General features: G+C 27.7%; 1 protein-coding gene across 1 annotated transcript; it reads right to left on the reverse strand.

Moving 5' to 3' along the window:
• Positions 1 to 2255: 2255 nt before the first annotated feature.
• On the reverse strand, positions 2256 to 4634 carry LOC137805876 (vacuolar protein sorting-associated protein 2 homolog 1-like). The gene is made up of 4 exons (XM_068605771.1): positions 4507 to 4634; positions 3148 to 3252; positions 2718 to 2978; positions 2256 to 2623 (listed from the first exon to the last, which is right to left on the reverse strand). Exons 1-4 carry the CDS (start codon positions 4612 to 4614, stop codon positions 2489 to 2491), a joined length of 609 nt encoding a protein of 202 aa, XP_068461872.1. The 5' UTR covers positions 4615 to 4634; the 3' UTR covers positions 2256 to 2488.
• Between the last annotated feature and the right edge of the window lie 10379 nt (positions 4635 to 15013).

The raw sequence follows: 15013 nt of genomic DNA on the forward strand, positions 1-15013 counted from the left end.
GCTTATTGCGACTCATACTGGGGAGGTTGTCAGAAAACTCGGAGATCAGTATCTGGGTATTGCATTTTTCTTGGTTCTTCTATTATCTCATGGAAGTAAAAAAAACAGACAAACGTATCAAGATCATCAACGGAAGCATAATACCGCGCGATGACCACTTGTTTGGAGATAGTTTGGTTGCGATATCTGTTGCAGGATTTAAAGGTGTCATGTAACTTGCCAACTCAACTTTTTTGTGACAATCAAGCGGCATTACATATAGCAGCAAACCCAATATTTCATGAACGCACAAAACACATTGAGATAGACTGTCACATTGTGCGAGAAAAATTACAAGCTGGGATAATTAGTCTTTCATATGTACCGACAAAGTATCAGCTCGCAGATATTTTTACAAAGGCACTAGACAAGGAACGGTTTTTGACGCTACGACACAAGTTGGGAGTTCATGATCTTCACCTACCAACTTGAGGGGAGAATTAAGAAAATAATAATTATCAAATTATATGCAATTATTGTATGCAATATTGTATCCAATTATATGCAATTAATTTAATAATGATAGAATGTCATTATTAGTATCCTACCTAATTAAATTAGATTGTAAATTGGAGAGAGAAACTCCTTATATATTTCCTATACATGAAGTGATGTAACCATACACATAAGAAAATAAAAAACATCTCTTCTCCATACCATTTTTCATCATTTTCTTATATTTTTTGTTTTTGTTTTATAGTATTTTATAGTATTAGACATAAGAGACTTCGTGAATCAAAATATTGTGACTTTTATTTAAATTTTAAATATTTTGTGATTATAACTTGATTAATTTGGATAGTGTTATATTTTTTTTCATGTCTTACATTAATTTGAACAAACTTGTTATAATGACTTGTTCACTTATTGAAATCTTAAATTAATTTTTTTTAAACAATATTTTCTTGAATTAGTTGATACTTAAAAATGACAACATTTAAAAAAAATTAAAAAAATTTATCCTAACTCAATCCAACCTACGAATAGCTTTAATGGAGTTATACAAGAGGGGAACATCTTCTAAGATAAAATAATATAATATTAAATAATCATGCAGACACTAAAATCAGTAAATATAACATGGATTATAGCATGTAACGAGTTTCATATGCAATTGAAATTCATTACACGGCTGTTCCATTTTCCTCTGTTTTTAAAATTTTAAAATCTATAATCTAGAGTCTGTTCAGAACTTTTAGTTAGGAAAAAAATGTTTAACATAATTAAAAAATGGTATTACAATGAAATATTATTGAAAATGTTGTAGACCAACTCTTGCAAAATCCTTGGTAGAGAAATCCATAAAGGAGGAATAATTGAAAAACAAATAGCAGGTTACTGTTGCAGAAAGCCTTGAAGCGCGAACGACCATGACCACCATGATTAAGACTTCTTATAAAATTGACTTGCATTACGACTGCTATTAGTGCACCACTTTTCTACCACCAAATTTACTTACTAATAAATTAGTATCTCAATTATTGCTTCACAATTTATATAAACTATACAAGAATATCGTGCTTTCCACGGAGAATGAATAAAGCAAAAAAAAAAGTGTGAGTTGGTGAATGAATGAATTCCTAGTACACCAGTAGGTGATCCATTAGTTGAAAAAATAGTGATCCTATTATTTTTATAAATAACAGATAAATTAATGGAGCCATAACATTTTTAAGTGATGTTTTGAATATAATTGATCTTCAAAATTTAAAGTGGAACGACATAATCAAGGTTCCTGATTAACCATACAGTATATTGTATTTTTTGATTGGATATTAAGATTCATAATTTTCATTTAATTATTTTAAGTTAACTGGGTACTTATTTAAAAATAAGATATTTTGTTATCTTTTTCTTAGGCTTCTTTCACTTGTCACTTTACAATTTATTTGTTTAAATTAGTTTTTTGGTACTCAATTTTTTAAATTATACATATCGGTATTTATTAAGATTTGTATAAATTTCCTTCCACATCTTTTTTTCTCTCTCTTTTTCATGTCAAGATTAAATCTTGTTAGTTCTTTACTTTCTTTGAACAGTTATTATTAAAATCAGTCTCTTGTATCTTGAGAAGTTTATACAACACAGTGGATGAATTTCAAAAGATAATGCGCTGAGAACTAAAGCAGCTACTGTCATAATCAAATGATCTTTAGGTTAGAGATAGATCGTAACTTTTTGATTCATTGTGATTACGAAGAACTTGGAGCAAAAAATAAAAAATAATTACTATATAGAAATTAGCTACCAAGTGTACTACTTTACAGCATGTATAGAAATTGTTTCAAAGAATTACAGAAGAATTAAGCTTGAACGACTTACAAAAGTAGTAAACCAAAAAAGGAGTGAATCAACATTGGTAGAACACAGGCAATTTAAATAACAGTGCATGTTCAAAATGAGCTCCTGCTTTACCAGTAAAACTGGAGTCCCTTGATCAGAATGAAGATTACATTTTTCTTAAATTGTCTAACCTTGCCTGTAAATCGCTATCTATGGCGGCATCATCCCCAGAAGTTTCAACTTGAGGCACTTTAGTCTTTGCAGCTGGGGCAGCAACAGCTGTTGATGGTGCACTCAAAAGCTGCATATCAAATCAGAACTTGTCAGATAACATTATAGTGACTAATTCATATACTTACTGCTGAAAAAAATAAGTGGAAGGGTAAACAAGGTACCTCTTGATTGATGTTGATACCAATCTCATCAAGAACCTGATTCACTAGTTCTTCTGTTTCCTCTTCTTCCTCATCCCCTTCAAAAGCATCATCCATTGCGTCTCCCATCACCTCTGTAATCAGTTCCATCCTTTCATTCTGATACTCAAATTCCTGTAAGATTTTCTGCAATGATGGCAAGTTCATTTGCCTGTTCATCTGTCCCATTGCCTTAGTCACACCTTTCATCGCCTCACCCATCGCTTGTGTTGATTTCAAAGTCTGAATAATTTTGATAAATTAGAAACCAACTTTTAGCATTCACATTCAGCAAAGGCATGAGTTTTTATCAAATTGTTGCGGGAATTTAATGATAGACAGTGAACCTTTCACATTCAGAACTGTAATCTTATAATGATCATATCCTACCACAATAACATGGTGCACATACTTGAATTCTGAGGGATACACCCTGGAGCTGCGATTTGAGCTTATAAAACTTGTCAATCTGATGTCTTGTTCTAACAAGATCTTTTGCCATCACTTTAACAGCTCCCTGAAAAAGATTGCATGAATAAAACATTGCATCAGGAAAGCCTAAGTTACCCAACTTAATGGCCGTGTTAAGATTTAAATATATACCATGATGAGCACAAGAAATTTGCTGACAAAATCAAGATTGTCATAAAAATCAGCCTTTATCAAATTACATTACTAGAATAAAACAGCGTACTTATATCCAAATAAGAAGAGAGTTTATCATATGCAAGCCAGTTTCAATCATCCTGCAAGAATCGCATGAAGTTAAATTTCAAAGTTTAAAACTATGACCATTTCCTATATACTTCCCAAACAGACAAGTTAAGTGCCGCTGTAATAAAATCACAACTTTATTTGCTTATAACTTCAGTACCACATTAAAGACACCCTAAATTTAACAACTGAAGGAGATATCAGTTCCACAAAATTTCAAGCTTGTTCATTGCTTTTCTAAAATAAGAGCTCAATCTTCAACAATTTTAATAAACAGATGCCTAAGTGGATAGTTTTGAGCATGTGATGCATTAGGAAAGCAATTGTTCAAAGAGTAACAGGTACAGCAGGTTAATCCCCATCATAATGTGAATACCTGTGCATGCATTATATATATAGGCTTGTTTTTAGAAACTTCTCTAAAAGCATTTTTAGGAGAAAAAAATAAGAAGGAAAAAGAAAATTGACTTCATTAACTAAATAGCAAAAAGATTTCATATTAGCTTCTCCAACATCTTTTTTTTTAACTAACATATAAGCTAATTTTAATCTATAGAAGACTAATTTCATTTTTCCTTCTTATTTTTCTCTCCTGGAAGTGATTATGGAAAATATATCTCCAAACAAGTCCTACATGTTTGTTATTATAACTCACGGAGAACAATTTTTCCAGCCACGTATACTGTTGGCATCATACACAGCAAAGTACATGAAAATTGAAATAATATGAACATTGTATTAAAGTGAGCAGCCAACATCCGCATACTCTCTTTGACTAATGAATAAACAGATGAACAGAAAACTCAAACTCCACCCTCCAACTTAGGGGGCATAGGAGGGTATTATGGATATGCAGTAAAGAACAACATACCTAGCATAGACAATGCTCCAACCAAAAACTAAAGCAAATAATATTGAGAAAAACCTAAGTCTTACATGAACTAAAGATAATACCAAAATCTTATAATTATCTTATAAGTGGGTTTTGTACGTTTGACTCAGACATAAACAACTAGGAAAAAAATAGTAGCAAAAGTTCAAAAGGCAATCACCATACCATCTGGCCTTGTTTGGCACTTTTCTTTATCTCCAAAATCAGTTTCTTCTCCTGTGACTGCAAACCTAGTCTCTCTCGTTCTATTTCTCTAATTGATTTGTCCAGCATTCTCTTATTCTCCCGCACGATTTCTGAATATTACAAACAGTGCATCAGCTTATAAATATTAAAATGATATACGTCCTGAAGGTTATGTAAATGCATGAGCGAAACTGATCACCATTATTCCCATAGTACCCATTTGCAAAAAATGGACAACATGCGCATGCCACACAGAATAGTTCGATAAAATTCTGGTTGTCACAGCGACATTAATCTGCTGCTCAAAGTTTACTCATGGTATTACATTATTAAAGTCTGCATTTATTCGTTTAGTTATAGCAATAATTTAAATGATAATAATATCAAGCAATAAGCAGAAAATTCAAACATTTTAATTTTCTTGAAATGAATGTAATGAAATAGTTGACTTATGGGAGGGAAACAAAGATACCTGCAGGGGTTTTCCTCTTTCCGAAGATGAAACTCATGATGCCGGAATCAGAAGAACTTGCGAAGGTAATTATTTTAACGGTAATTGCGCGGAAACAGATGAGGTGAAATTGCCAAGATTTTTGTTCTGCGATTGATGTATCATCTTCTTTCCAATTTGAGCGTCCATCTTTCTTACACTGCAAGCGTTAAGCCATAGAACCGTAAACTAACTGTCATCCTTTCATGGGCCTGGGCCTTTTTTCCACTTACAATTTCTGGCCTGTTTTTCCATCATATAAATAGATTTTTGCTTCTTGCACCCTCATAAATTCTAACTACACTTTCCTAAGCTTTAAACTACATCTTTTACCCCAAAGCTTTTTCTCCTTTGTAATAGTGTTCTTCAGCTGCTGTTTTTGTGCCTCAAGGTTCAAAGCAGAACATTTTCAGCAAACTTTGGTGGTAGTGGAAGTAGGCTAGCCTGTAGTATGTGGAGAAGGTATGAAAGGGTTGCGTTTAGTTTGTTTTAATGGGTGAAGAATGTTCTTCCAAATTTTGGAATATAGGGTTTTGGAACATGTATTTTGGAATGTGATTCGTAAAAAAAAATGTATTTTGAATTATTGTATCTTGAAGGTGTTTTTAAATTCCAGAAAACACATTCCAAAATGTAATTTGTAAAAAAAATTATTTCAAATTGTTGTATTTAGAAGTTTTTTTGTGAATTCCAAAATGACGAATCTAAAAACTATCCAGAACAACATTCCCATAAAGCAATTGTCATAGATTATTCCAAAAAAGTGTATTCCATAACAATTATTTTAGGCTTTAAAACACGTACTAATCTGAAAACTAATCCGAAAGGTGAAATGTATATTTTAGATTGACAATTTTGAAATACATATTTTCACTTCTTGATTAAATGTTCCAAAAACTAAAGAATTTGGTTATTTTGGCTCTTTATGGCACCTAAATTTCATTTTTACAAAGTTAAATGAAGACTTCTACCAGTTGATATTAGATGACGTTGTCATGTGTTTGAGTATAAATGACATTCATATGAAGTATGTTATGTCTTTTGATGTAATATATAATGCATGGAAGTCATAGCATTATAGTGATGTGTTTACTATTGATGAGAAAAATATTATTGAAATATCATTTTTTTTATGCGGTAAAGTTGTTAGATGAATTTTGTGAAAGAAATATAAAAATATACTATGTTGTTGTAGGTATTCGCTACTTGTGATGACCGGTTGGACTAGGTAAGAAAAGTTTATTATAATTTTGGATTTTTTGTATTCTTATATTAAAGTCAGATACAACAAATTGGCTACAAAGAAGGAATACCTATGTATGGTTATGTTTGTTAACAAGACGGAGTGAATTGTTTAATGAAAGATTTTTGAAAACTCTGGACAAGAATGAATATAAATGCAGAATCAAAGAAGAAGCAATCAGATCAGCCAAACAACAAATTTTTTTAATTTTAATCCAAAAAAATCAATCAGTTATTTATACATTGTTTTTATCAGCACTTTGTAAAAGCACAAATCAAACAGTTTTATTAGCACTGAGGGATGGAGAGATTCAACACACAAGGTTTATACTAGTTCACTTTTAACCTGAGCTACATCCAGTCCCCAGAAACCCCTGGGTATTTCACTAAGTAATCAAACACATAGTACACAACACAGGCACCAAAGAGGTGATCTTGACCCCTTCAAGAACACTCACCCTCTTTGAAACACAACCACTACAGGTCAGAACACACTCTGACTGTAGACACCAGTATCTTACACTTTTACAAATATTAATTAAAGAACAACAAGGAATAGGAAGGATCACACCTGATACAAAATGAATACAGCAGATCCCATTCCACTCTTAACCAATGCAAAGCTTTAAGCAATCTTGTAATCTTTGAAAAACCTTTGATCTTTTGTAATATCATCTCTCTCTTTAATCAGAGATTCAAAAATCAGTTATATAGCCTCAAAAATAGTTGTTTTAGACTTTCAATCAGGGGCCAAAACAGATTTGAATTAAGCAAAAACATATTTAACTAATTCTGTTAAGTTTTAAAAAAATCAACCGATTGAAAGTGCGAATCAATCGATTGAATTGGCTTTGACTGTGAGGTCAGTCAATTTCAGCTTTTTCAAATCCTTTCCAAAACTACCAAGTGTAAAACAACTAATTGAAAGGAAAAATCAACAGGTTGTTTTTCACTTACTTTGAAAAACATTTTCCTTTAAAGAACTTGATTGATTTAGTTTTGGATTAAGCTAAGAATGGATTGATAAATTCTAATCTACCCAAAACCCATGTTCACAAGCAACAACCTAGTCTTCAAGCAATCTTCATGGATGTGGAGACATCAAAGCTTCAAGTTCAACAATGTTGTAAAAAAAAAAGGTAATTACAAACGATACAGAAATGACTTAGAAGTAGTTGTTAGTGGAAGTAGGAAATGCGAGTGTCATCTTAGATTATGAGGGAACCGATAAAAGATAGTGAATGGTAGATTGTGAAATTATTTTGTGCCTTTGTTATCATAACTTGACAAAAATATTAGTAGGTCGTTCATATGTTGGTAGATTAACACGTAATGAAAGTCTTCCATTACACCCACCTCATTATCTAAATTTTGGAGGTGTAATATAAGAATTGGGTTTTATAACGTCTATTTCACGTGTGAGATATTTCTACATTAATGTCATGAGTGATTGGAGCACAAGTAAAAAATGAGAACAAATTGAGTGTTCCTCTCGAGTTTACCCCTAGATGGTTATAGGTTATTGATATGAAAAAGAGTTTCAAAAGTGAGTCCATTATTTTTTTTCCCTCATAACTCCACTTCCTCTTTTATTGTTTTCATTCAGTATGACTATGTTTGAGGTTGTTATCGGTAATTGAGTTGTTTATTTTCTTTTATTTTGTTTGAATTTTTCATAGAATTAGGTTAGAGTTCGTAATTAGTTTTGGTCATTGGGGAAAGCCATTTGATGTTGCATGAGTCATGAAATGTACTATTCCAACACAATTCATGTGTATCTACAAGGACTCTAACGCTCAAATTGGAGAATATTATATTTATATCATTCTTGATTTGGTTATCTTTGTGTTTATGATGTGAGGTCGCTTAAGAAATGCCTTGCAGACAAATCTTAATAGAATTATTATGTTTTACAAATTCTTGGTAATAATTTCGTGTTTTTTTCATGTTGGTTATATTTTCATTTTTTTTTATCTTTTGTGTAATTAACTTTCATAATTAATTAAATGAAAATTATGTGTAATATGAGTTTTAAATCAAATTTGGTAGTAACAATTTATAAATCGATAATGATTATAAAGACACTTTTTCCCTTTGATTGTAGGTTCCGTTTCTCTTATTATATAATGTTCCTTTTCAAAAAAGATTTTTTTTTTGTTACAAAATATAAAAAAGTATTTAAAATATTAATTAAGAAAAGTTTGATTTTTTTTAATGTATACTGCTTTATTTTTTAATCAGATTTTTAAAGGGAACTAGTAAAGTATCTAAAGTTTCAATATTGTGGTAACTTTTCTTCGGTTTAGTTTAATATCTAATAATATGAAAGCTCCCTATATAACATTATTTAAAAAAATCAAAATAAAATATTTTTTTCTCTCATAAATAATAAGAAAATAAATTATATATAAGTTGTGGAAAATAGTGTTAATATATGCGTTAACATATGTGGATTCACTAAAACTCATGACATAGAAAAAAAATAGAATCAGTGAAAGTGTTTGTAATGAACGAATTTATAACAAGAAAGAAATGGACGAGTTTCTCGCTAAGTTAAATTACTTTATAACCTAAATTAATTTTTAAATTTTTTTATATAATCCTTCTTAATTTTTATTCCCTCTCTTGATATATATTAAAAAAGTTATTGGTCATTTTTAGAAGACATTTTATAATTTTTATATAATTCTATATTTGTTTACCTCATTTATATGATATATCAAATTTGGAAAGAAACTAGAAATGGAGATGATCTGCAGTCATGTTTTTCTACAATATTTATTCGTTGTGTACAATGTTTATTCGATAATATGATAATTATTTAAGAATTGGTTTATCTGAAAGTTATATATTATTATATGAAAGTCGATAATATTAATAATTAATTGGGGAAAATATGATAGAGTAAATTAATTTTTTTAATAAAAAATAATTTATTATGAGAGTTATGAGACCTATCATAATAATTTGTATTTTTTAAAAATATTTATTATAAAAATTGACTTAGTTGTCATGTTAAGTGTCGTAAGTCATATTTTTTATAATTATTTTAGAAATATCAGTTACAAAAAATTTCGTTTGAACATAATCTGAGAGACATTTTTGTACATTTTATGATAATTTATATACAACAGTCATAATAAGTCAATTTATTATGGTATTTTTTCAACTGGCATAAAATTTATTATGGTATTTTTTCAACTGGCATAAAAAGTGCAGAATTTTTATATCATTTAAATCTATATCATTATTAAAAACTGTCATAAAAAGTCTTATAGAACCGTCATAAAAAATTCTTGTTTACATTAATGATGACTTTCAAAAAATAAACAAGAATAATAAAGAAAACTCACATGCAAGCAACCTTGAAGGAGAGACATAAATGATGAAGAAAAGGGAAAAAAGAATTAGGGTTAGGTTAGAAAACTCATCAAGTGCATTTTTAACTTTTTACTTAAATTATGGGGTGTAACTAGCAAATAAATAGGTGCACTAAGCAGAAATCTATAAATAGCGGGCTAACCTTTGTCCCCCATTATTTTTTCTCTTTTGGCATGGGAAAAAACACGCATTCACTTTTCTAATTATTTTATTATGATTTTGGAAAAATGAATATTATATATAACACATTTTTTTTATTTTTTTAAAACTGTCGTGATAAAAAAATGAAGAAAGAATCTTGACCGAGAGGGATGAATTATATTTCCAAACCTCATAGTTTTCTAGAGTGTTTTTTTTTTTGTAATTCAATTACAAATTATGGTATATGATAAAATTGTTAATTCAATTATTTATAATTAATTAATAATTTAAAATTACATACTATATGCGTGACCATTAAATAAAAACTCTCTCATGTTCCTTTTTCATTCACTCTCCTCCATTTATTTTCTTTAACTTTAAATTACGAGGATATTTCTGTTCCAGACATAAAAAGCAGCACTTATGATTAAGGGATATTCACAAATATATATTGTTACATTAAATCTCATTATTATAAAATTCTAATAAATAAATGATTTTATTATAATTAAAAAATCCATGAGAAAAAATATCGTGAAATATATTTTGGATCTATAGTTTATTATTATAATTATAATATAAGGTTATTTTTTATTAATGATTTTTTAAAAATAAATTAAAATATTTTTTTAAGATAAATAAATAAAATACAAAAAAAAAAATTGATAAGAGGGTAGAAACTTAAGTAAAATTAAAAATGATTTTTTAAAAAAATAATAATTTTCGGGATTAATGTGAAAAGTATACTGTTAGTAAGATAATGAATATTAAGAATATATTATTTGTAACACCATATTTCACTTAAAAATATATATACATATTATGTTATACTATTATTTATTATAGAGTTTACAAAATAAAAGCATTTCAAAGTATATGTAATATATATAATTACAGCAGGTTTTTACATGAATATAAAAAATAAAAAGTAAAATTTCAGAATCCAAATTTTAATTTATTGCATTAATCATATATCAATACATGTTCTAAGTATAAAAAATATTTATTGAAGAATACAAGCAGACAGAAAAATAAAAGAAATAAGAAAATATCTCCACGAGAAAATAGTTATAAAATTCATTCTCTTTTATTGTTATAGATTTTTACAAAATGAAATAATGTGTTATTTTTATTAAAACATTAATTTTATTATCGGATTAAATATTTTTATAGGAGTAATATTATATTTTTATTTTTATTTGAAAAGTTAAATTTCCCCTACTCCAAACAAAAGCTTTTGTGGAAAACTTTTTCAAACCACTTTTGGGAAACCCGGTTTTTTCGATAACGTTGTTTTTTCAAATTTAAATATAAAATAGATAATTTTCTACGTTTACATTCTTATTAAACTAAAACAAATTGTCTAACAAACTTATCCTAAAATATTAAAAAAATTGTATTTCCCAAACAAAAAAATTAACAAATTATTTTAAAATGAAACAAAAAAAGTAATTGTGGCATAAGCAAAATAATGTTTTGTTTGTTTTGGCCAATAATAATATGGGTACTTCTTTGTCCAAATTTGCTCTAAATAAATACCTTTAAATACACACATGAAATTTAGTGGAATCTTAAAAGAAACTGTATGCTAATTACTGTGATTTGCTCTTGTTTGGTACTTTAATTGAACTTATTTTATAAAAAAAATCCAAACCTTTTTTACTGTAATTTAAGATATTAAATATATATCTCCACTTTTAAAAAAAGATTTTTAAGAAAAGTTGATGATATAGTATTAGCAAATTATTCTGTTTGGTGACATTTATATGATTTGACATGTGAAAATAATTGGAATAGCATCAGATCTTGTATGCAAGAACAATCCAATATTAAGTGAAAGGAATTTAGACATAAAAAACAAAATAATAATTAGTTGGTACAGGGGCACCCTGGCTGTGGGCACTCCTGGTTGCATGCACTTCATATGTGTGGTGTGTAGCATGTAGAATCAAATTGTATATAATTATATAAATATTATACTTTGACCTTTTACATCAAATAATATGTAAAAATAGTGAAAATTAATTTTCATTTATACAAGTAAAAAGGTATAAAATGTAATCCCATTCTATTTTAAAATATTAAAAATAGATACTTTTATTATTATATAGACTTGGATTAGAATATGAACCAAATTCTTTACAAATAATGAGATAGGTTATCCATCACTATCTCTGATTATTTATTACAATATCACAATAATATCTTTAAGATTTTTACATAACAAATTTTAAAGAAGAGATTAGCTTTGTGATTTATTATTTATTATCAAATTATTGTTATTTTGTTTTGGAGTGTTCATTAGGGGTTTAGGTCATTTCAACTCTCAAAATTCTAGGTTTGTTAACTTGTTAAGAAGGGAAATTTTATAATCTAATTGATTATTGTAAATAAAAATGTTCAATATATTTTTGTGCTAATTTTATTTAAAGATGATGAATTTCTTTGTTACAAGAATTCTCTTTAATCATTTTCAAGTAGAGTTAGATTTAAAGACTTGATAATGTTTTAGTCTTTTATAACCTAAATTTTTGTTGGAGTTTTAGTTGAATTTCTAAAGACTTTATCCTCAAGAATGAGATAGTAAGTTCAATTAAGGTTGATCTAAAACATTGATTTACAAGCCAATACAAATACAATTAAGGTAATAATGATGTGTTATATGGTTATTTCTAATTATTAGAAAGGACACATAGACTTCTAGGTTGATTTGCTTGAACATATGAAGGCTAAAATCAAATTGTTGGTTCTTGAAATTGAGGTGATTTGGGTCTAAATGTAGAAATGGGTGTAGGTTTCGCTTGAAACACCTCATAATTAATAATATATGTGTAAAAATATTTTCTAATCTAATCTAACCTCTCCAGTGTCACCACTAACATTATGTACTCTCGTGTCAAGTATGCTCATAGAAGTTTTACCACGTAATATTGCTAATAATATAAACAATCAACATGACATGATATATCATATAATATATATTAATCACACATCTCATTCTCACTTTAGATAATATCATAACAAATTGCACCTCAATCTCTTTTATCAAAGACTACATAAATTCTCAACTACAACTTAATGATTTAGAGTAACCTATCAAGCTTTATGACTTTCGAAAGATTCATATTGAACATGTTTCACCCATCAAAAGCTTATTGGAAATTTATTCTCAACTTCTTATGTTATGATGATTTGTTACACCTATTTTATAACAATTTGATGCACAAATCTCCTTCAATTTCTTACCACCTAATGTCTTAATCTATGTAATCCAAATCATCACTGAAACTATGATATCTTCTTTCCATAATAAGTTTCATGTTTAATATTATACAATATTATCATAGGTATCCTCTACCGTACATTCATGAAGGGTCATAATACCACACAAGGTATCATAATACACAACCACATTATAAGTAACAACATAACACATATATCACATACACATTGCTTGAACAAACGCATCTCCTCTTGAGCGATCTTGCTTCCTTTAACAAGAAAAAATTTCTTGGACGATATTTCCTCCAAAATGAAAAAATAATTAATTCAACATCTTTCTCACTCAAGTGTTCTCTCATTGTTTGAACAAGTATCATTCTCTTGTTTCTCTCAAACATTATACCAATATTTGAAGAATAAGATCGATTGTATAATTTAACAAGATCTATAAACACATGCACTACTTATTCTTCAAAACTTTATCAACCACATTCTTGCATATTCTAACAAGTTTCAAAATCACCATTTACCACCACAACAACTCAACATTTAATCTATCACTTACTATTATTCTTGGTCAACGAAAATTCCTAATGAAAAAAGAATTGTATCAACATTTTTCTCAATCATAAGTCTTTAAATAGTATATACATGAAATTATATAACTTAATATTTACCGTATTTCAAATATTAATATTATTGTCTCACTTATATCTCCTTATTGATAATATTATTATACTATCTATAACACCCATTATATTTAGTGTGATTACTATTTTTTTAAAACTTTTAGAGACTTATAAGAACATTTTAAAAGCTTCAGATTACAATTTTTTTAATTTAAAAGCTTCCCTTTTGGACCCGTCGAATGACTAAAAGTTGATCAAATTAACTATTTCATAATACAAACTATTTTCACACCTAAAAAGTATGAAAGCAATTACTTTGTTCGTGGCATGGTGATTATTATAATATACAAAGCAAAAAAAAATCGTACTTATTATATTTACACTTTAACGTTGTTATATAAATGCATATTTTTTATTTTTCATTTCCCCCCAAGTTCATAGCTAGCTACAACGGAGCCAGCACAGTGCAGAGTTGTCCTAACAGGCTTCCATTCAAAATCCTAATGCTTTATATATTTTAAAATAATTTAAATTTAAATTACTATTAGGTGATACATTTGTTATATTATTTATGTTAATTCGTTGGTAAGATTGAGAATTTACAAATTTGTTTGAGTATATATACACTACAAAGAAAAACATGAAATAGAAAACATGGAATAAAAATCAATTTTAGAGAAAAAAAAATAATTAGTTGTTATATAACTAAATTAAAGATCATTTTTTTAAAAACTAAAAAAAATTGGTTTTTAAATTAATTTTTATTATTGTTAAATAGTTTTTATATTTGTATTTAATTAGCAACCAAAGTTTTAACTACCAATTATTTAGTTTCTAAATTTGGTAACAAAAACTTTGGTGGCTAATTAGATACCAATTTAGAAATCATTTAACAATAATAGAAACTAATATATAAAAAAAAAAATCTAAAATGGTCTTTAATATAGTTAGTAAATAATTATTTTTTGTCACTAAAAATTAGTTTTTATTTTATGATTGTCTTCATTGATAATGTACATGATAAATTTTAGTATTCATTAACACGTTATATAAAAAAATAGTTTATATTTTTCAATTCAAATAAAAAGATGACGTTGAAAAGAATATACTGACTAAGTTTCTTCAAAGCATATTTTGATGAAATAATAGAGATGGAATCATTTTCAGTTAAAAAACATAATCTTTATCGTGATTATTAATAGTGATTGTAATAGAGATTTATTCAAAATTAAAAGAATTAATTTCAAGCTTTATAATATAGTATTTTGAGATCACCTATTTCAAAATAATGATATTTTTATACTATCTTTTTATTCTTATATTTTCAACACATCTTTTTAAAACATGTTAAAAAAAATGCATTTATTGTGAAATGTCCTCG

The sequence above is a fragment of the Phaseolus vulgaris genome, chromosome 3 (genome assembly GCF_000499845.2).
Source record: "Phaseolus vulgaris cultivar G19833 chromosome 3, P. vulgaris v2.0, whole genome shotgun sequence".
NCBI lineage: Eukaryota > Viridiplantae > Streptophyta > Magnoliopsida > Fabales > Fabaceae > Phaseolus > Phaseolus vulgaris.